This window comes from Pseudophryne corroboree, chromosome 4 (assembly GCF_028390025.1).
Source record: "Pseudophryne corroboree isolate aPseCor3 chromosome 4, aPseCor3.hap2, whole genome shotgun sequence".
NCBI lineage: Eukaryota > Metazoa > Chordata > Amphibia > Anura > Myobatrachidae > Pseudophryne > Pseudophryne corroboree.
Window position 1 is genome coordinate 196,869,621 of NC_086447.1, and position 21,002 is coordinate 196,890,622.

Below are 21,002 nucleotides of genomic sequence, written 5' to 3' on the forward strand. Positions count from 1 at the left end.
ATTCATTTTAATAATAAGCCTCATTTATACTGTGTCAACAAGTGTCCGTATTTCCGTACAGAGTAACAATTACAATGAAAGCACAACCACTTCAATTTAAAACATCCCTAAAAATGTAATAGGGGAGAGTCTAAACCAGTATTTCACAACTCCTGTCCTCAGGGACAACTAATAGTGCATGTTTTAAAGATCTCCTAGTTGGTGCACAAGAGTAGTCATTACTGGCTGACACATTTTAAATAAACCACAGGTGGTGCTAATTATTTTAATTTAGATACTAAAGAGATCTGAAAAACCTGTTAGGTCGCCTGAGGACTGAGTTGGGAAACACTAGTCTAAACAGTGAAATGAGATGTGAGTAATAATAAAACAAGTCTAAGGGGTATACAGTATGTACTAATGGTCAATTTAGAATAATTTTTATCAATTTCAAACCATAGATAATCGCTCTAAATCAATGTTGAGTTGCCACACATTTACTAACATTTAAAAATTTATATAAAAATATCATAAGCTGGATGTAATACTGTCTAAGATCACTGGAGGTGTGGGATGCCGGACGATCTTAGATGTTTTAAAGGGGCAATCACCTACAAGGCATGGTTTTGCCTTGTAACTGTTTGTCGCTTTAAAAAAATGTCAGAGATCGGCCAGCATCCCACTGCATATGTTAGTTAATATGTTTTTTAGCCCTGGAAACTCAACATCGATTTGAAATAGTAGAAATCTATGAAAATCAACCTTTAGTTAATATATGCCTAACTTAAAAGACACATAATAGACACATTAAGAGCTGTTAAGATTAGAGATGAGCGCCGGAAATTTTTCGGGTTTTGTGTTTTGGTTTTGGGTTCGGTTCCGCGGCCGTGTTTTGGGTTCGACCGCGTTTTGGCAAAACCTCACCGAATTTTTTTTGTCGGATTCGGGTGTGTTTTGGATTCGGGTGTTTTTTTCAAAAAACCCTAAAAAACAGCTTAAATCATAGAATTTGGGGGTCATTTTGATCCCAAAGTATTATTAACCTCAAAAACCATAATTTACACTCATTTTCAGTGTATTCTGAATACCTCACACCTCACAATATTATTTTTAGTCCTAAAATTTGCACCGAGGTCGCTGTGTGAGTAAGATAAGCGACCCTAGTGGCCGACACAAACACCGGGCCCATCTAGGAGTGGCACTGCAGTGTCACGCAGGATGTCCCTTCCAAAAAACCCTCCCCAAACAGCACATGATGCAAAGAAAAAAAGAGGCGCAATGAGGTAGCTGACTGTGTGAGTAAGATAAGCGACCCTAGTGGCCGACACAAACACCGGGCCCATCTAGGAGTGGCACTGCAGTGTCACGCAGGATGTCCCTTCCAAAAAACCCTCCCCAAACAGCACATGACGCAAAGAAAAAAAGAGGCGCAATGAGGTAGCTGACTGTGTGAGTAAGATAAGCGACCCTAGTGGCCGACACAAACACCGGGCCCATCTAGGAGTGGCACTGCAGTGTCACGCAGGATGGCCCTTCCAAAAAACCCTCCCCAAACAGCACATGACGCAAAGAAAAAAAGAGGCGCAATGAGGTAGCTGACTGTGTGAGTAAGATAAGCGACCCTAGTGGCCGACACAAACACCGGGCCCATCTAGGAGTGGCACTGCAGTGTCACGCAGGATGGCCCTTCCAAAAAACCCTCCCCAAACAGCACATGACGCAAAGAAAAATAAAAGAAAAAAGAGGTGCAAGATGGAATTGTCCTTGGGCCCTCCCACCCACCCTTATGTTGTATAAACAGGACATGCACACTTTAACCAACCCATCATTTCAGTGACAGGGTCTGCCACACGACTTTGACTGATATGACGGGTTGGTTTGGACCCCCCCAAAAAAAGAAGCAATTAATCTCTCCTTGCACAAACTGGCTCTACAGAGGCAAGATGTCCACCTCATCATCATCCTCCGATATATCACCGTGTACATCCCCCTCCTCACAGATTATCAATTCGTCCCCACTGGAATCCACCATCTCAGCTCCCTGTGTACTTTGTGGAGGCAATTGCTGCTGGTCAATGTCTCCGCGGAGGAATTGATTATAATTCATTTTAATGAACATCATCTTCTCCACATTTTCTGGATGTAACCTCGTACGCCGATTGCTGACAAGGTGAGCGGCGGCACTAAACACTCTTTCGGAGTACACACTTGTGGGAGGGCAACTTAGGTAGAATAAAGCCAGTTTGTGCAAGGGCCTCCAAATTGCCTCTTTTTCCTGCCAGTATAAGTACGGACTGTGTGACGTGCCTACTTGGATGCGGTCACTCATATAATCCTCCACCATTCTTTCAATGTTGAGAGAATCATATGCAGTGACAGTAGACGACATGTCCGTAATCGTTGTCAGGTCCTTCAGTCCGGACCAGATGTCAGCATCAGCAGTCGCTCCAGACTGCCCTGCATCACCGCCAGCGGGTGGGCTCGGAATTCTGAGCCTTTTCCTCGCACCCCCAGTTGCGGGAGAATGTGAAGGAGGAGATGTTGACAGGTCGCGTTCCGCTTGACTTGACAATTTTCTCACCAGCAGGTCTTTCAACCCCAGCAGACTTGTGTCTGCCGGAAAGAGAGATCCAAGGTAGGTTTTAAATCTAGGATCGAGCACGGTGGCCAAAATGTAGTGCTCTGATTTCAACAGATTGACCACCCGTGAATCCTTGTTAAGCGAATTAAGGGCTCCATCCACAAGTCCCACATGCCTAGCGGAATCGCTCCGTGTTAGCTCCTCCTTCAATGTCTCCAGCTTCTTCTGCAAAAGCCTGATGAGGGGAATGACCTGACTCAGGCTGGCAGTGTCTGAACTGACTTCACGTGTGGCAAGTTCAAAGGGCATCAGAACCTTGCACAACGTTGAAATCATTCTCCACTGCACTTGAGACAGGTGCATTCCACCTCCTATATCGTGCTCAATTGTATAGGCTTGAATGGCCTTTTGCTGCTCCTCCAACCTCTGAAGTATATAGATGGTTGAATTCCACCTCGTTACCACTTCTTGCTTCAGATGATGGCAGGGCAGGTTCAGTAGTTTTTGGTGGTGCTCCAGTCTTCTGTACGTGGTGCCTGTACGCCGAAAGTGTCCCGCAATTCTTCTGGCCACCGACAGCATCTCTTGCACGCCCCTGTCGTTTTTTAAAAAATTCTGCACCACCAAATTCAAGGTATGTGCAAAACATGGGACGTGCTGGAATTTGCCCATATTTAATGCACACACAATATTGCTGGCGTTGTCCGATGCCACAAATCCACAGGAGAGTCCAATTGGGGTAAGCCATTCTGCGATGATCTTCCTCAGTTGCCGTAAGAGGTTTTTAGCTGTGTGCGTATTCTGGAAAGCGGTGATACAAAGCGTAGCCTGCCTAGGAAAGAGTTGGCGTTTGCGAGATGCTGCTACTGGTGCCGCCGCTGCTGTTCTTGCGGCGGGAGTCCATACATCTACCCAGTGGGCTGTCACAGTCATATAGTCCTGACCCTGCCCTGCTCCACTTGTCCACATGTCCGTGGTTAAGTGGACATTGGGTACAACTGCATTTTTTAGGACACTGGTGAGTCTTTTTCTGACGTCCGTGTACATTCTCGGTATCGCCTGCCTACAGAAGTGGAACCTAGATGGTATTTGGTAACGGGGGCACACTGCCTCAATAAATTGTCTAGTTCCCTGTGAACTAACGGCGGATACCGGACGCACGTCTAACACCAACATAGTTGTCAAGGCCTCAGTTATCCGCTTTGCAGCAGGATGACTGCTGTGATATTTCATCTTCCTCGCAAAGGACTGTTGGACAGTCAATTGCTTACTGGAAGTAGTACAAGTGGGCTTACGACTTCCCCTCTGGGATGACCATCGACTCCCAGCAGCAACAACAGCAGCGCCAGCAGCAGTAGGCGTTACACGCAAGGATGCATCGGAGGAATCCCAGGCAGGAGAGGACTCGTCAGAATTGCCAGTGACATGGCCTGCAGGACTATTGGCATTCCTGGGGAAGGAGGAAATTGACACTGAGGGAGTTGGTGGGGTGGTTTGCGTGAGCTTGGTTACAAGAGGAAGGGATTTACTGGTCAGTGGACTGCTTCCGCTGTCGCCCAAAGTTTTTGAACTTGTCACTGACTTATTATGAATGCGCTGCAGGTGACGTATAAGGGAGGATGTTCCGAGGTGGTTAACGTCCTTACCCCTACTTATTACAGCTTGACAAAGGGAACACACGGCTTGACAAATGTTGTCCGCATTTCTGGTGAAATACTTCCACACCGAAGAGCTGATTTTTTTGGTATTTTCACCAGGCATGTCAACGGCCATATTCCTCCCACGGACAACAGGTGTCTCCCCGGGTGCCTGACTTAAACAAACCACCTCACCATCAGAATCCTCCTGGTCAATTTCCTCCCCAGCGCCAGCAACACCCATATCCTCCTCATCCTGGTGTACTTCAACACTGACATCTTCAATCTGACTATCAGGAACTGGACTGCGGGTGCTCCTTCCAGCACTTGCAGGGGGCGTGCAAATGGTGGAAGGCGCATGCTCTTCACGTCCAGTGTTGGGAAGGTCAGGCATCGCAACCGACACAATTGGACTCTCCTTGTGGATTTGGGATTTCGAAGAACGCACAGTTCTTTGCGGTGCTTTTGCCAGCTTGAGTCTTTTCAGTTTTCTAGCGAGAGGCTGAGTGCTTCCATCCTCATGTGAAGCTGAACCACTAGCCATGAACATAGGCCAGGGCCTCAGCCGTTCCTTGCCACTCCGTGTGGTAAATGGCATATTGGCAAGTTTACGCTTCTCCTCCGACAATTTTATTTTAGGTTTTGGAGTCCTTTTTTTACTAATATTTGGTGTTTTGGATTTGACATGCTCTGTACTATGACATTGGGCATCGGCCTTGGCAGACGACGTTGCTGGCATTTCATCGTCTCGGCCATGACTAGTGGCAGCAGCTTCAGCGCGAGGTGGAAGTGGATCTTTGTCACAACTGAGGGCCTGAGCTGACGGGAGGCAGCCTCAGTTGTAGGGGCTGAGATGTACCGGAACCTGGGAGGTTGTATCAGACCCCTGGACATGTAAGTAACATGAATAATAACTGCCCGAAGGCGTGACCACGACAACTTGGATAAAAGTCAATGATGTTTATTATGACAACTCCGCAACACAGCAGCAGTAAAAGAAAACGTAAAAGTCAGCAAAGAATAAATACAGTTCCTGGGTACTACAGGATGGCAGGAGCCACAGGGCACTGGTAGTGTGAGATAGTTCTTATGATCTTCTAGATGGAAAGTCCTTACCAGGCCCGACTGTAGCAATGGAGATAACCCAGGATTGTGCCAGCTGGTGTTCCAGGAAAAGCTGGGTTGCTGAAGATAAAACAGCTGCTGTGGATACTGGCTGGAACCAGACTGTTGTTAGCACGGAGTGGATACTGGCTGGAACCAGTTAAATAATAAATGAACTTGGGAGCGATGAAATATGAACTGAAATGTAGAACTTGAGAGCGGAGAAATAATAATACCGGTGGAGAGTGGTAAAGTGTAGAAAGGACACCGGCCCTTTAAGGGAAGCTGTACTCTGCTGGAAGCTCAGCTGGAAGCAGGTAATGTTGTAGCTGGAAACAGATGAATCCACAATGGATTGGAGAGTCAGGCTACACCGCAGGTGGAATGCTGGTGCGGGTCTCTATGGTGGAAGTCTTGAGACAGGAGCTGGAACCTGGAAGACAATCACAGGAGAGAGACAAACAGGAACTAGGTTTGACAACCAAAGCACTGACGCCTTCCTTGCTCAGGCACAGTGTATTTATACCTGCAGCAAGGAAGGGATTGGCTAGGCAATTATGCAGATTATCAATACTGAGAACAGATTGGTGGAAATGATCAGCTGACAGAATCCAAGATGGCTGCGCCCATGCAGACACTTGGAGGGAAGTTTGGTTTGTAATCCATGTGGTAATGAAAACAGTAATGGCGGCGCCGGCCACCGGAGACAGGAGGCGCCAGGCTGACAGATGCACATCCAACCACGCGGACACAGCGGAGGCCGCGGCTGACGTAATCGCCACTCAGACACTCTGCATGCAGAAGTTCAGGGACGGCGGCGGAGGCCGCGGGAGACGCCATGCCAGGTGTAATATGGCGTTTACTGTGACAGCGTCCCAGAGTGACAGGAGAGGATACAGGAATGTACACATCAGGATAACAGATGGGATCCGGTCCTGGAGCGCTGAGCCAGCCTTAGGAGGCATCTGATGGGTAAGAAATGGCGTCCAGATACCCGGATCGTGACAGCACCCCCCCCTTTAGGAGTGGCCCCAGGACACTTCTTTGGCTTTTGAGGAAACTTGGAATGGAATCTCCGGACCAAGGCAGGAGCATGGACATCAGAAGCATTGGTCCATGAACGTTCCTCAGGACCATAACCCTTCCAGTCAATAAGATATTGTAGTTGACCGTAACGGTGACGTGAGTCCAGGATCTTGGCCACTTCATACTCAACGCCTCGTTGAGTTTGGACTTTCGGAGTTGGAGGAAGTGAGGAATGAAACCGATTCAAGATCAGCGGTTTCAACAGGGAAACATGGAATGTCCTGGGTATTTTTAAGAAGGGAGGCAACTGGAGTCTGTAAGCAACAGGATTGATGACTTGTTCAATCTTGACAGGACCGATATAGCGAGGTGCAAACTTCATACTGGGAACTCTTAACCTCAAATTCTTCGTGGATAACCATACCCGATCACCCACCTTGAGAGCAGGAACTGCTCGACGCTTCTTATCCGCAAACTTCTTGTACCTGAACGATGCCTTGAGCAGAGCTGATCGTACGCTCTTCCAGATATTGGCAAACTGATGCAAGGTGATATCCACTGCGGGAACAGAAGTTGCTGGAAGCGGTTGGAACTCAGGGACTTTAGGGTGGAATCCAAAGTTAGTGAAGAATGGTGTTGAAGCAGATGAAGAATGATACTGGTTGTTATGACAGAACTCGGCCCAGGGAAGTAATTGAACCCAGTCATCTTGAGAGGAGGACACATAGATGCGGAGGAAGGCCTCCAAGTCCTGATTCACCCTCTCGGTTTGACCATTGGTCTGAGGATGGTAAGCCGTGGAAAACTTTAGCTTGACTTGGAGGACTTGACATAAACTTCGCCAGAATTTGGCTGTGAATTGAACTCCTCGATCTGAGATAATTTCTTCAGGAAGACCGTGGAGTCGGAAGATCTCTTGTATGAATACTTGAGCCAACTTGGAAGCTGACGGAAGACCGGTGAGAGGAATGAAGTGTGCCATCTTGGTGAACCGGTCAACTACCACCCAGATGGTATTGAACTTGTTGCACATGGGTAAGTCTGTAATGAAATCCATCGACAAGTGGGTCCATGGTCGACGGGGAACGGATAGTGGAACCAGTTGCCCCGCAGGCGACTGGCGGGATACTTTATGTTGGGCACACTTTGGGCAAGATGCAATAAACTCCAAGACGTCCTTTTTCAGAGTTGGCCACCAATAGGACCTAGAGATAAACTCCAGGGTTTTTTGGATACCTGTATGTCCGGCAAAACGGGAAGCATGGGCCCAATGCATGAGCTTCTTCCTTAGCATCGGCTTCACAAAACTTTTCCCTGATGGGGGCGTAGAGTCCATCCCTACCGTGGAGAATGCCAACGGATTTATAATAGGATGCTTGTCTGAAGACTCTGACTCATTCTCTTGCTCCCATGAGCGGGAAAGGGCATCGGCCTTGCGATTCTGAGAGCCCGGACAGAACTGGAGTTTAAAGTCGAACCTGGAAAAGAAAAGTGCCCATCTGGCCTGGCGAGGGTTGAGACATTGTGCGCCCTTCAGGTATAAAAGGTTCTTGTGGTCTGTAAGTATGGTGATTGAATGAGAAGCTCCCTCCAACAGATACCTCCACTCTTCTAGAGCGAGCTTGATGGCTAGCAACTCCTGGTCGCCAATGGCATAGTTGCGCTCAGCTGGGGAGAACTTCCGGGAGAAGAAACTGCAAGGGTGTAAATGGCCATCTTTAGCCCTCTGAGATAACACCGCTCCTACTCCAACGGAGGAGGCATCCACCTCTAAGATGAAAGGAGAGTCGATGTCAGGCTGTTTCAGAACAGGCGCAGAGATGAACCTTTGTTTTAAAAGATGAAATGCTTGCATGGCTTCTTCAGACCACTTGGACGGGTTAGCACCCTTCTTAGTGAAAGCAGTAATAGGCGCCACAATGGTGGAAAAGTCTCGTATAAACTTTCGGTAATAGTTGGCGAACCCTAAGAACCTCTGGACCCCTTTGAGGGTTAAGGGTACCGGCCAATTTTGGATTGCTTGTAGTTTCTCAGGATCCATCTCTAGTCCGGAACCGGACACAATGTACCCTAGAAACGGAATGGACTTGACTTCAAAGACGCATTTTTCTAATTTGCAATAGAGATGATTGACACGGAGACGGGACAGAACCTCTTTAACCCAAAATCGATGTTCCTCTAAATCGTTGGCAAAAATGAGGATATCGTCTAGATAGACCACGACATGACGGTATAGAATGTCTCTGAAGATCTCATTGACAAAATGCTGGAAGACAGCTGGAGCATTGCTCAATCCGAAGGGCATGACGAGGTACTCATAATGTCCGTCACGGGTGTTAAAGGCGGTCTTCCACTCGTCACCCTCACGGATCCGGATGAGATTGTATGCACCTCGCAAGTCCAGCTTTGTAAAGATGGTAGCTCCGCTAACTCTGTCAAAGAGCTCAGTAATCAGGGGTAAAGGATAACGGTTCTTGATGGTAATGTCGTTCAAACCTCTGTAGTCGATGCACGGCCGCAGACCACCATCTTTCTTTTTTACAAAAAAGAAGCCTGCGCCGGCTGGAGAAGAAGAAGGTCGAATGAACCCCTTTGCTAGGTTCTCTTTAATATATTCCTCCATAGAATGCGTCTCAGGCAGAGACAACGGATAAGTTCGGCCTCGAGGTGGAACCTTCCCTGGAACGAGATCAATCGGACAGTCCCATTCTCTATGAGGAGGAAGGATATCAGCAGAAGCTTTACTGAACACATCCGTGAAATCTTGATATGGAGGAGGTGGAACATCAGACGACCTGGGGGAGGAAGAACAGACAGGCAATACTTTAAACAAACATGTCTCAGCACAGGAGGAACCCCATGCCAGGATTTGCGTAGTCGTCCAATCAATTGTAGGATTGTGAAGACGGAGCCATGGAAGGCCCAGGACCACAGGATGTGTGGCTCTTGGAATCACTAAAAAAGAAATAAGTTCGGAATGAAGAACTCCCACTCTCAGACGAACTGGTAGAGTCCTTAAAGAAATAACTGCATCAAAAATTTTGCTGCCATCCACGGCAGTTAAAGAAATGGACGAAGGAAGTCTCTCGGTGGGTAGGGACCACCGTTTAACATAGGCTTCGGTAATAAAGTTCCCAGCTGCTCCAGAATCAAGGAGGGCAATGACGTTCCGATAACGTTGAGCAACTTGAAGCGAGACTGGGAGATTACAATCTTGAGGAGATGGAGAGGAGATCATTACTCCTAGCCGGCCCTCTCCTTGGCGAGCTAGGATTTGGAGTTTCCCGGACGTTTGGGACAGGCATTAATGGTGTGAGACGGAGCTGCACAATAGAGACAGAGAAACTCGGAGAGACGTCTTCGGCGCTCAGCAGGAGTTAAACGGGAACGGCCAAGTTGCATGGGCTCATCTTTAGATGGTGACAGTTGACGAGGAGGAGGAGCAGAAGATTTTGGAGCAGATGATCTTCCACGCTCAGTTGCTCTCTCTCTGAAACGTAAATCAACTTTCGTGCAGAGTGAGATTAGCTCATCTAACTTAGAAGGTAAGTCTCTGGTAGCTAACTCATCTTTAATACGCTCAGATAAGCCATGCCAGAATGCAGCATACAGGGCCTCGTCGTTCCATGCCAGTTCGGATGCCAGGATCTGGAACTGTATCAGATATTGTCCTACAGTACGTGACCCCTGGCGTAAACGGAGAATCTCGGATGAAGCTGAGGTTACCCGGCCTGGCTCGTCGAAGATGCGCCTGAATGTTGACACGAAGGCAGTGTAGGAAGATAGCAGGGTGTCGGACCTCTCCCATAACGGTGATGCCCAATCAAGGGCTGAGCCACTGAGAAGAGAAATAATGTAGGCAATTTTTGTACGGTCACTGGGAAAATTGCCAGGTTGTAGCTCAAACTGAATCTCACACTGGTTGAGAAATCCCCTGCAGAATCTTGGAGATCCGTCAAATTTTGCTGGCGTTGGAAAATGAAGACGTGGAGCAGAAATGGGTAAGGTGGGTGGGGTTATAGCTGGAGTCACTGTGGTTGACGTACCAGACGCGCCTGATCCACGGAGAGTTGTCTGAATCCCATCCAGCCGAGTAGAGAGATCCTGGAGACAGCGGATGATGTGGCCCTGTGCAGCCTCCTGATGTTCTAGTCGGGCTGCCAGTTCTTGCATCGGCCTGGCCGCTTGATCCTGGTCTCCGGCTGGATTCATTAGGTCAGTGCTTACTGTCACAACTGAGGGCCTGAGCTGACGGGAGGCAGCCTCAGTTGTAGGGGCTGAGATGTACCGGAACCTGGGAGGTTGTATCAGACCCCTGGACATGTAAGTAACATGAATAATAACTGCCCGAAGGCGTGACCACGACAACTTGGATAAAAGTCAATGATGTTTATTATGACAACTCCGCAACACAGCAGCAGTAAAAGAAAACGTAAAAGTCAGCAAAGAATAAATACAGTTCCTGGGTACTACAGGATGGCAGGAGCCACAGGGCACTGGTAGTGTGAGATAGTTCTTATGATCTTCTAGATGGAAAGTCCTTACCAGGCCCGACTGTAGCAATGGAGATAACCCAGGATTGTGCCAGCTGGTGTTCCAGGAAAAGCTGGGTTGCTGAAGATAAAACAGCTGCTGTGGATACTGGCTGGAACCAGACTGTTGTTAGCACGGAGTGGATACTGGCTGGAACCAGTTAAATAATAAATGAACTTGGGAGCGATGAAATATGAACTGAAATGTAGAACTTGAGAGCGGAGAAATAATAATACCGGTGGAGAGTGGTAAAGTGTAGAAAGGACACCGGCCCTTTAAGGGAAGCTGTACTCTGCTGGAAGCTGAGCTGGAAGCAGGTAATGTTGTAGCTGGAAACAGATGAATCCACAATGGATTGGAGAGTCAGGCTACACCGCAGGTGGAATGCTGGTGCGGGTCTCTATGGTGGAAGTCTTGAGACAGGAGCTGGAACCTGGAAGACAATCACAGGAGAGAGACAAACAGGAACTAGGTTTGACAACCAAAGCACTGACGCCTTCCTTGCTCAGGCACAGTGTATTTATACCTGCAGCAAGGAAGGGATTGGCTAGGCAATTATGCAGATTATCAATACTGAGAACAGATTGGTGGAAATGATCAGCTGACAGAATCCAAGATGGCTGCGCCCATGCAGACACTTGGAGGGAAGTTTGGTTTGTAATCCATGTGGTAATGAAAACAGTAATGGCGGCGCCGGCCACCGGAGACAGGAGGCGCCAGGCTGACAGATGCACATCCAACCACGCGGACACAGCGGAGGCCGCGGCTGACGTAATCGCCACTCAGACACTCTGCATGCAGAAGTTCAGGGATGGCGGCGGAGGCCGCGGGAGACGCCATGCCAGGTGTAATATGGCGTTTACTGTGACAGCGTCCCAGAGTGACAGGAGAGGATACAGGAATGTACACATCAGGATAACAGATGGGATCCGGTCCTGGAGCGCTGAGCCAGCCTTAGGAGGCATCTGATGGGTAAGAAATGGCGTCCAGATACCCGGATCGTGACAATCTTGATCTTTCCCTAATTTTGGAACCTCAACATTTTTGTTCTCCATATTTTAATAGGCACAACTAAAAGGCACCTCAGGTAAACAATGGAGATGGATGGATACTAGTATACAATTATGGATGGACTGCCGAGTGCCGACACAGAGGTAGCTACAGCCGTGGACTATTGTACTGTACTGTGTCTGCTGCTAATATAGACTGGATGATAATGAGATGTAGTATGTATGTATAAAGAAGAAAGAAAAAAAAACCACGGGAAGGTGGTATACAATTATGGATGGACTGCCGAGTGCCGACACAGAGGTAGCTACAGCCGTGGACTACCGTACTGTGTCTGCTGCTAATATAGACTGGTTGATAATGAGATGTAGTATGTATAAAGAAGAAAAAAAAAAAAACCACGGGTAGGTGGTATACAATTATGGACGGACTGCCGAGTGCCGACACAGAGGTAGCTACAGCCGTGGACTACCGTACTGTGTCTGCTGCTAATATAGACTGGTTGATAATGAGATGTAGTATGTATAAAGAAGAAAGAAAAAAAAAACCACGGGTAGGTGGTATACAATTATGGACGGACTGCCGAGTGCCGACACAGAGGTAGCTACAGCCGTGGACTACCGTACTGTACTGTGTCTGCTGCTAATATAGACTGGATGATAATGAGATGTAGTATGTATAAAGAAGAAAGAAAAAAAAACCACGGGTAGGTGGTATACAATTATGGACGGACTGCCGAGTGCCGACACAGAGGTAGCTACAGCCGTGGACTACCGTACTGTACTGTGTCTGCTGCTAATATAGACTGGTTGATAAAGAGATGTAGTATGTATGTATAAAGAAGAAAGAAAAAAAAACCACGGGTAGGTGGTATACAATTATGGATGGACTGCCGAGTGCCGACACAGAGGTAGCTACAGCCGTGGACTACTGTACTGTGTCTGCTGCTAATATAGACTGGTTGATAAAGAGATGTAGTATGTATGTATAAAGAAGAAAGAAAAAAAAACCACGGGTAGGTGGTATACAATTATGGACGGACTGCCGAGTGCCGTCACAGAGGTAGCTACAGCCGTGGACTACCGTACTGTACTGTGTCTGCTGCTAATATAGACTGGATGATAATGAGATGTAGTATGTATAAAGAAGAAAGAAAAAAAAACCACGGGTAGGTGGTATACAATTATGGACGGACTGCCGAGTGCCGACACAGAGGTAGCTACAGCCGTGGACTACCGTACTGTACTGTGTCTGCTGCTAATATAGACTGGTTGATAAAGAGATGTAGTATGTATGTATAAAGAAGAAAGAAAAAAAAACCACGGGTAGGTGGTATACAATTATGGATGGACTGCCGAGTGCCGACACAGAGGTAGCTACAGCCGTGGACTACTGTACTGTGTCTGCTGCTAATATAGACTGGTTGATAAAGAGATGTAGTATGTATGTATAAAGAAGAAAGAAAAAAAAACCACGGGTAGGTGGTATACAATTATGGACGGACTGCCGAGTGCCGACACAGAGGTAGCTACAGCCGTGGACTACCGTACTGTACTGTGTCTGCTGCTAATATAGACTGGTTGATAAAGAGATGTAGTATGTATGTATAAAGAAGAAAGAAAAAAAACCACGGGTAGGTGGTATACAATTATGGATGGACTGCCGAGTGCCGACACAGAGGTAGCTACAGCCGTGGACTACTGTACTGTGTCTGCTGCTAATATAGACTGGTTGATAAAGAGATGTAGTATGTATGTATAAAGAAGAAAGAAAAAAAAACCACGGGTAGGTGGTATACAATTATGGATGGACTGCCGAGTGCCGACACAGAGGTAGCTACAGCCGTGGACTACCGTACTGTACTGTGTCTGCTGCTAATATAGACTGGTTGATAAAGAGATGTAGTATGTATGTATAAAGAAGAAAAAAAAAAAAACACGGGTAGGTGGTATACAATTATGGATGGACTGCCGAGTGCCGACACAGAGGTAGCTACAGCCGTGGACTACTGTACTGTGTCTGCTGCTAATATAGACTGGTTGATAAAGAGATGTAGTATGTATGTATAAAGAAGAAAGAAAAAAAAACCACGGGTAGGTGGTATACAATTATGGACGGACTGCCGAGTGCCGACACAGAGGTAGCTACAGCCGTGGACTACCGTACTGTACTGTGTCTGCTGCTAATATAGACTGGTTGATAAAGAGATGTAGTATGTATGTATAAAGAAGAAAGAAAAAAAAACCACGGGTAGGTGGTATACAATTATGGATGGACTGCCGAGTGCCGACACAGAGGTAGCTACAGCCGTGGACTACTGTACTGTGTCTGCTGCTAATATAGACTGGTTGATAAAGAGATGTAGTATGTATGTATAAAGAAGAAAGAAAAAAAAACCACGGGTAGGTGGTATACAATTATGGACGGACTGCCGAGTGCCGACACAGAGGTAGCTACAGCCGTGGACTACCGTACTGTACTGTGTCTGCTGCTAATATAGACTGGTTGATAAAGAGATGTAGTATGTATGTATAAAGAAGAAAGAAAAAAAAACCACGGGTAGGTGGTATACAATTATGGATGGACTGCCGAGTGCCGACACAGAGGTAGCTACAGCCGTGGACTACTGTACTGTGTCTGCTGCTAATATAGACTGGATGATAATGAGATGTAGTATGTATAAAGAAGAAAGAAAAAAAAACCACGGGTAGGTGGTATACAATTATGGACGGACTGCCGAGTGCCGACACAGAGGTAGCTACAGCCGTGGACTACCGTACTGTACTGTGTCTGCTGCTAATATAGACTGGTTGATAAAGAGATGTAGTATGTATGTATAAAGAAGAAAGAAAAAAAAAACCACGGGTAGGTGGTATACAATTATGGATGGACTGCCGAGTGCCGACACAGAGGTAGCTACAGCCGTGGACTACTGTACTGTGTCTGCTGCTAATATAGACTGGCTGATAAAGAGATGTAGTATGTATGTATAAAGAAGAAAGAAAAAAAAACCACGGGTAGGTGGTATACAATTATGGACGGACTGCCGAGTGCCGACACAGAGGTAGCTACAGCCGTGGACTACCGTACTGTACTGTGTCTGCTGCTAATATAGACTGGTTGATAAAGAGATGTAGTATGTATGTATAAAGAAGAAAGAAAAAAAAACCACGGGTAGGTGGTATACAATTATGGATGGACTGCCGAGTGCCGACACAGAGGTAGCTACAGCCGTGGACTACTGTACTGTGTCTGCTGCTAATATAGACTGGTTGATAAAGAGATGTAGTATGTATGTATAAAGAAGAAAGAAAAAAAAACCACGGGTAGGTGGTATACAATTATGGACGGACTGCCGAGTGCCGACACAGAGGTAGCTACAGCCGTGGACTACCGTACTGTACTGTGTCTGCTGCTAATATAGACTGGTTGATAAAGAGATGTAGTATGTATGTATAAAGAAGAAAGAAAAAAAAACCACGGGTAGGTGGTATACAATTATGGATGGACTGCCGAGTGCCGACACAGAGGTAGCTACAGCCGTGGACTACTGTACTGTGTCTGCTGCTAATATAGACTGGTTGATAAAGAGATGTAGTATGTATGTATAAAGAAGAAAGAAAAAAAAACCACGGGTAGGTGGTATACAATTATGGATGGACTGCCGAGTGCCGACACAGAGGTAGCTACAGCCGTGAACTACCGTACTGTGTCTGCTGCGACTGGATGATAAATAATGATATAAAAAATATATATATATCACTACTGCAGCCGGACAGGTATATATTATATAATGACGGACCTGCTGGACACTGTCTGTCAGCAGAATGAGTTTTTTATAGAATAAAAAAAAAAACACCACACAAGTCACACGACGAGTGTTTAACTTTTTCAGGCAATCACAATATAGTATACTACTAACTATACTGGTGGTCAGTGTGGTCAGGTCACTGGTCAGTCACACTGGCAGTGGCACTCCTGCAGCAAAAGTGTGCACTGTTTAATTTTAATAATATGTACTCCTGGCTCCTGCTATAACCTATAACTGGCACTGCTCCCCAGTCTCCCCCACAATTATAAGCTGTGTGAGCACAGTCAGATATATACATAGATGATGCAGCACACTGGGCTGAGCAGTGCACACAGATATGGTATGTGACTGAGTCACTGTGTATCGTTTTTTTCAGGCAGAGAACGGATTATATTAAATAAAACTGCACTGTTTGGTGGTCACTGTGGTCAGTCACTACTAAACTCTGCACTCTCTACAGTACTCCTAAGCTCCAGTAAATCAAGTGTCTCTGTCTCAAATCAATCTCACTCTCTCTCTTCTAATCTAAATGGAGAGGACGCCAGCCACGTCCTCTCCCTATCAATCTCAATGCACGTGTGAAAATGGCGGCGACGCGCGGCTCCTTATATAGAATCCGAGTCTCGCGAGAATCCGACAGCGTCATGATGACGTTCGGGCGCGCTCGGGTTAACCGAGCAAGGCGGGAAGATCCGAGTCGCTCGGACCCGTGAAAAAAAACATGAAGTTCGGGCGGGTTCGGATTCCGAGGAACCGAACCCGCTCATCTCTAGTTAAGATGCTTTGAATATGTGGGTCCATATAGCAAATTCCATTTTGTGACACCCATCTGCATTTTACGTGATTGTACCTCTTTATATGTGCCTGGTGCCTGGTTTAGTATGTTTTGTTGAAAATATCAAGATAGCATTGACAGCAATGGAGAACGTCATGTGTTTTGTATTGTGGTCAAATGCACAGACAAGATTTTGTATTGTGGAACTGTATATTTAGATGGTATTCAATGGTTAAATGATACATATGTAGAGGGGGGTTTCATTTCTTGAATGTCACAGAACCATTAAATCCCTGCAGAACAATTTAATTTATACATGTTCTATGAAGTGTGATGATTTAGCCAACACCTTTTCTAGGCTACTTTTTATTTGCAATACATTTTTATTAAACTTTTAAAACTTATGAAGTCAAGACAAACTGTCCATTAAAAGCATAGCTACATAAAACATATGCATGGAAATAGCAGCTGCAGATGGAACAGTAATCAGAAGGCAGTAACACAGCATAAACATCTAAAAGTTTCAAGGCCGAAATCTTGACCATAAGCATACAACAAAATAAGGGGAAGAGAAAAGGGGTGTATATTTCCTATCATATCATAGAACTAATGAAAGCATTTAAACAGACTAGTACAGGCGGGCAATGACTTGACAGAGTGAGTCACCCATTAGCTGCTATGCAAGACGTGGTATACTTGAATCCCAACCATGAACACGAAATTGAGCCGAATTCTTGATCTTCTCAACCCCAAGATGAAGATCATCCATGGTCATATAGAGGTCTATTCTAGTTAACTATTCTTTAAGTGAGAATGGGGAAGTGGACCTCCAGCAGACTGGAATTACTAAGTTAGCAGCACTGTTGAGATATTTAAGTAGGGATTTCTTATAGGTCACTACAGGCCCAGGATGTAAGTTTAAGAACCAGAAAGTGGGTCTGAAGGAACTCCTTGGCCCATACTTGATGTAGAAAGGAAAATAACTTTCTTACATAAAAAGGAAGAATTTGGCAATCCCACCAGATATGTAGTGGGGAATCAGTTCTGATCTGTATCATCAGCATCGGTAAGATACACCAGGGTATATCTTCACAAGAGCAAAGGGATGCCTATCCCAGTGTGAGAGAACCTTAAATTGAGTTTCGATAACTGAGTAACTGACAGAGCTAGCAAATGTATTGAGAAAGACCAGTCTTTCATATCCAGTTAAATTTGCATGGAAGACATTGGGGACATGGATGGGGAGAGTCTGTAGCAAATATAAAACTCCAGGTAGCATGTTCATTTTTATGATAAAAACCCTACCCATCCAGAAGAAAGTCTTTGTGCGCAGACCCGGAACTCGTTCAAACTGTATGGAGCAGAGGTCTAAAATTGTCATCAAAGTGGTGTGATGTGTTATTTATAGTAATTCAAAAATATTTGAGACTAGAGTGGTGCCAGGAGAAAGCAAAAGACTGTTTTAAAATGTCAACAGAATGTGAGGGCGCCATCAGATTTACGGCTATTGGTTTTGAAAAATTCACCTTAAAATCAGACAAGCTCCCTAATTTCTGAAATTCAGTCATCAGGTTATAGACTGAAATAATTGAATTGGACAGGATCGTGAATTAATCATCCGTAAATAATGCCAATTTATATTCATTCTCTCTGATTTTAAAAGACAAAGCATTAGGGTTATTTCTAATAGTACAAGAAAGGACTTCCATATAAAGTATGAAAATTAGAAGAGAAAGGGGGCTCCCTTGTCTGGTACTATTATTTATCTTGACATGCTCTGAGGCGGTACCATTAATTCTAATCCTTGCGTAAGGGAAGTGGTAAAGTGCCAATATTCTATGAAGGCTATCAGGACCCAAGCCAAAGTGTGTTAGAACGCCCTGCATAAATAGCCAATTGATCCTATCAAAGGCCTTTTCAGCATCCATGGAAAATAGCACCACTGGTATGAAACTGCCAGAGGCAAGTTTATGAGATCGATGACTTTGGTGGTGTTCTCCTGAGCGTCTGAACCAGGGACAAACTCCCCCTGGTCCGAGTGTTTAAGTGTAGGGAGTAATATCTTAAGTCTATTGGCTATAAGTTTTGCAAAGAGCTTGATGTCAGTGTTAAGTAATGAAATTGGGCGGCAGCTGGTCTGGGTTACTTTTTATACCATCCAAGTCAACTTGCCTACTTTCATACTTTACCAGATATCAAGGGGACGCCCAAATTTTAGGAGTGGCCCAGAAGAGTATGTTACCCTCCCACATCCTACCACCTTCTTAGCTAAAAATGGGTTGGCACTATCTGGGACACTGGGTGCTCCGTGGGGTCTGGGACTGAGGGTCGACAGCACAAAGGTCGACACACCTTAGGTCGACGCCAATTGGTCGACACACCTTAGGTCAACATGGACAAAAGGTCGACATGGACAAAAGGTCGACAGGAACGAGACATGGAAAAAGGTCGACATGAATTTTTAATGTTTTTTTGGTGTCGTTTTCTTCGTAGAGTGACCAGGAACCCCAATTAGTGCACCGCGTCCCCTCGCATGGCTCGCTTCGCTCGCCATGCTTCGGGCATGGTGCCTTCGCTCCGCTCCCGCTTTGCTCGGCACACTTTACCGTTCCAATCGTAGTCCACGTGGATCGTTAAGTATGAAAAGGTTCAGAAAAAGAAAATAATCGTGAAAAACTCATGTTGACCTTTTTCCATGTCGACCTTGTTCATGTCGACCTTTTGTCCACGTCGACCTTTTGTCCATGTTGACATAAGGTGTGTCGACCAATTGGCATCGACCTAAGGTGTGTCGACCTTTGTGCTGTCGACCTGGAGTCCGGATACCGCTCCGTGGGCCCTATTCAAGAACCTAAATGACATAATTGATAGTCTAACTATTCATCCAAATGCACTTTAGATGGGGAAGGATATTTATAGAAGCTATATAGCAGCGTAATAACAAAGATAGTCCTTGTAGTCCCCTATTCTCAAGACCTATTGAAAACACAAATGAAGCTTGAATGAGCAATATCTTGGAAGAAAAAGGAAAGCTTGTAATTAATAAGGCAGATGTACAAATGTGATAGTAACATTTGGGACTGCCATTGTGCAAATCTTGCAAATAGACCTCCAAGTGCCTCCATGGAGACATTTCTCAAAAAAGGTCAAATACGTGCCCATGCATAAAACTAAATGCACTGCGGATCTCTATATATTATAGTTAGAAAACCCCTTTTCATTTACCTAAAACATATTATTCTAATTGAACCCGGAGTTTATGTTTACATATGAAAACTGATAAATGATTATAATCCACTGAACAATCATCAACAGGTGTTTTATCATGGAGAACAGATTTCTGTGGCTGTTTCTGTGACCAATAATTCAGAGAAAACAGTCAAGAAAATATCTACATCAGGTAAGGCATAATAATAGTATATATTAATATACTACAGATTAACCAGTTACAGTATTTTATAACATGCCAAGAACTGCAAAACTTTGTAATGCAGGTAAACATAATGTAACTCAAGTGCAGAACAGAAATATTGCAGTAGCACATAACAAACTTTTGATTGAAAATGCTAAATTATACCTGCAAGCATAGCAGTAGTACACAAAAATGTAATCTGGAGTAAGGAATAGTATTAGCAGACTCACACAAGAGACAGGCCCTGTGCCCTTGCACATTTTTTTAATGGATAAGAATGAGCTTTATATGAGCAACATAAATGGTATTTTCTGACTTCCTTGAAAAATCAAAATAGGGGACATTTTCTCAGAAACTGGAAAAGTTAATGTAAATGGAAACACTGCAGTCACTTATTTTGATAGGGGTGCTTTTCTATTGGCTGGCCCGTTATCCAATAAGAGTCCAGCCCTCTTGTCAGTAGTTCATGGCATCATACCTGCAGACTTTATTATAGGTCTGCTATAGATGTGTTTAGTAAGGGTGTAGCAAGGACGTGCAGTGAGGTAAATGGCTCAGGAGGCACTAGCTAGCACCAGAGCCAGATTTACACACAATATTTGAGCCCAAGGGTACATCTGGGCATTATACACTGGTGCAGCAGTATAAGCTCCTGGAAATTTGGTGAGTTTTGATCAGAGATGTGCGTAAAAGACAGGCAGGGGAGGCACTGCCTCACCTGTCATAGACTTTTTACTTCAGAATTTTGACTATAAAAATTATTACAATAATATAAAGAAGATATTTCTAACATTTTTCTGTATTTTTCATATACTTTATATAGTCAAAACTGTGGTGCAAATGTTAGTATGACAAGAAATGCTCTGCCTCATCTGCCTCACCCCACCACACATCACTGGGGTGTAGGTGGGTGGTAGTCTTGGGGGGAAGGGCGGGTTGTATGTTTTGATGCACTCATGACCATTTTTTATATTTTGGATGGTAAAAGCATGCATGAATCATTGATCGCATGCTCAAAATGATTTCAACATAGCAGATCAAGAACATAGAAGGAAATAGGGCAAGCTAATGGTAGGGTGCAGTATGCACCTGCCTATGGTGCACAAGGCATTAAACAGGTGTCTTTATTAAAGGGA

General features: G+C 45.3%; 1 protein-coding gene across 1 annotated transcript in view; it reads left to right on the forward strand.

The window, feature by feature from the left end:
- The window catches only part of SAG (S-antigen visual arrestin), a 97,112-nt gene that overhangs the window by 29,930 nt on the left and 46,180 nt on the right, over positions 1 to 21,002 (forward strand). The window contains exon 8 of the mRNA XM_063919559.1: positions 19,770 to 19,854. Within this exon, the coding sequence (XP_063775629.1) occupies positions 19,770 to 19,854 (85 nt within the window). The remainder of the gene's footprint in view (positions 1 to 19,769; positions 19,855 to 21,002) is intronic.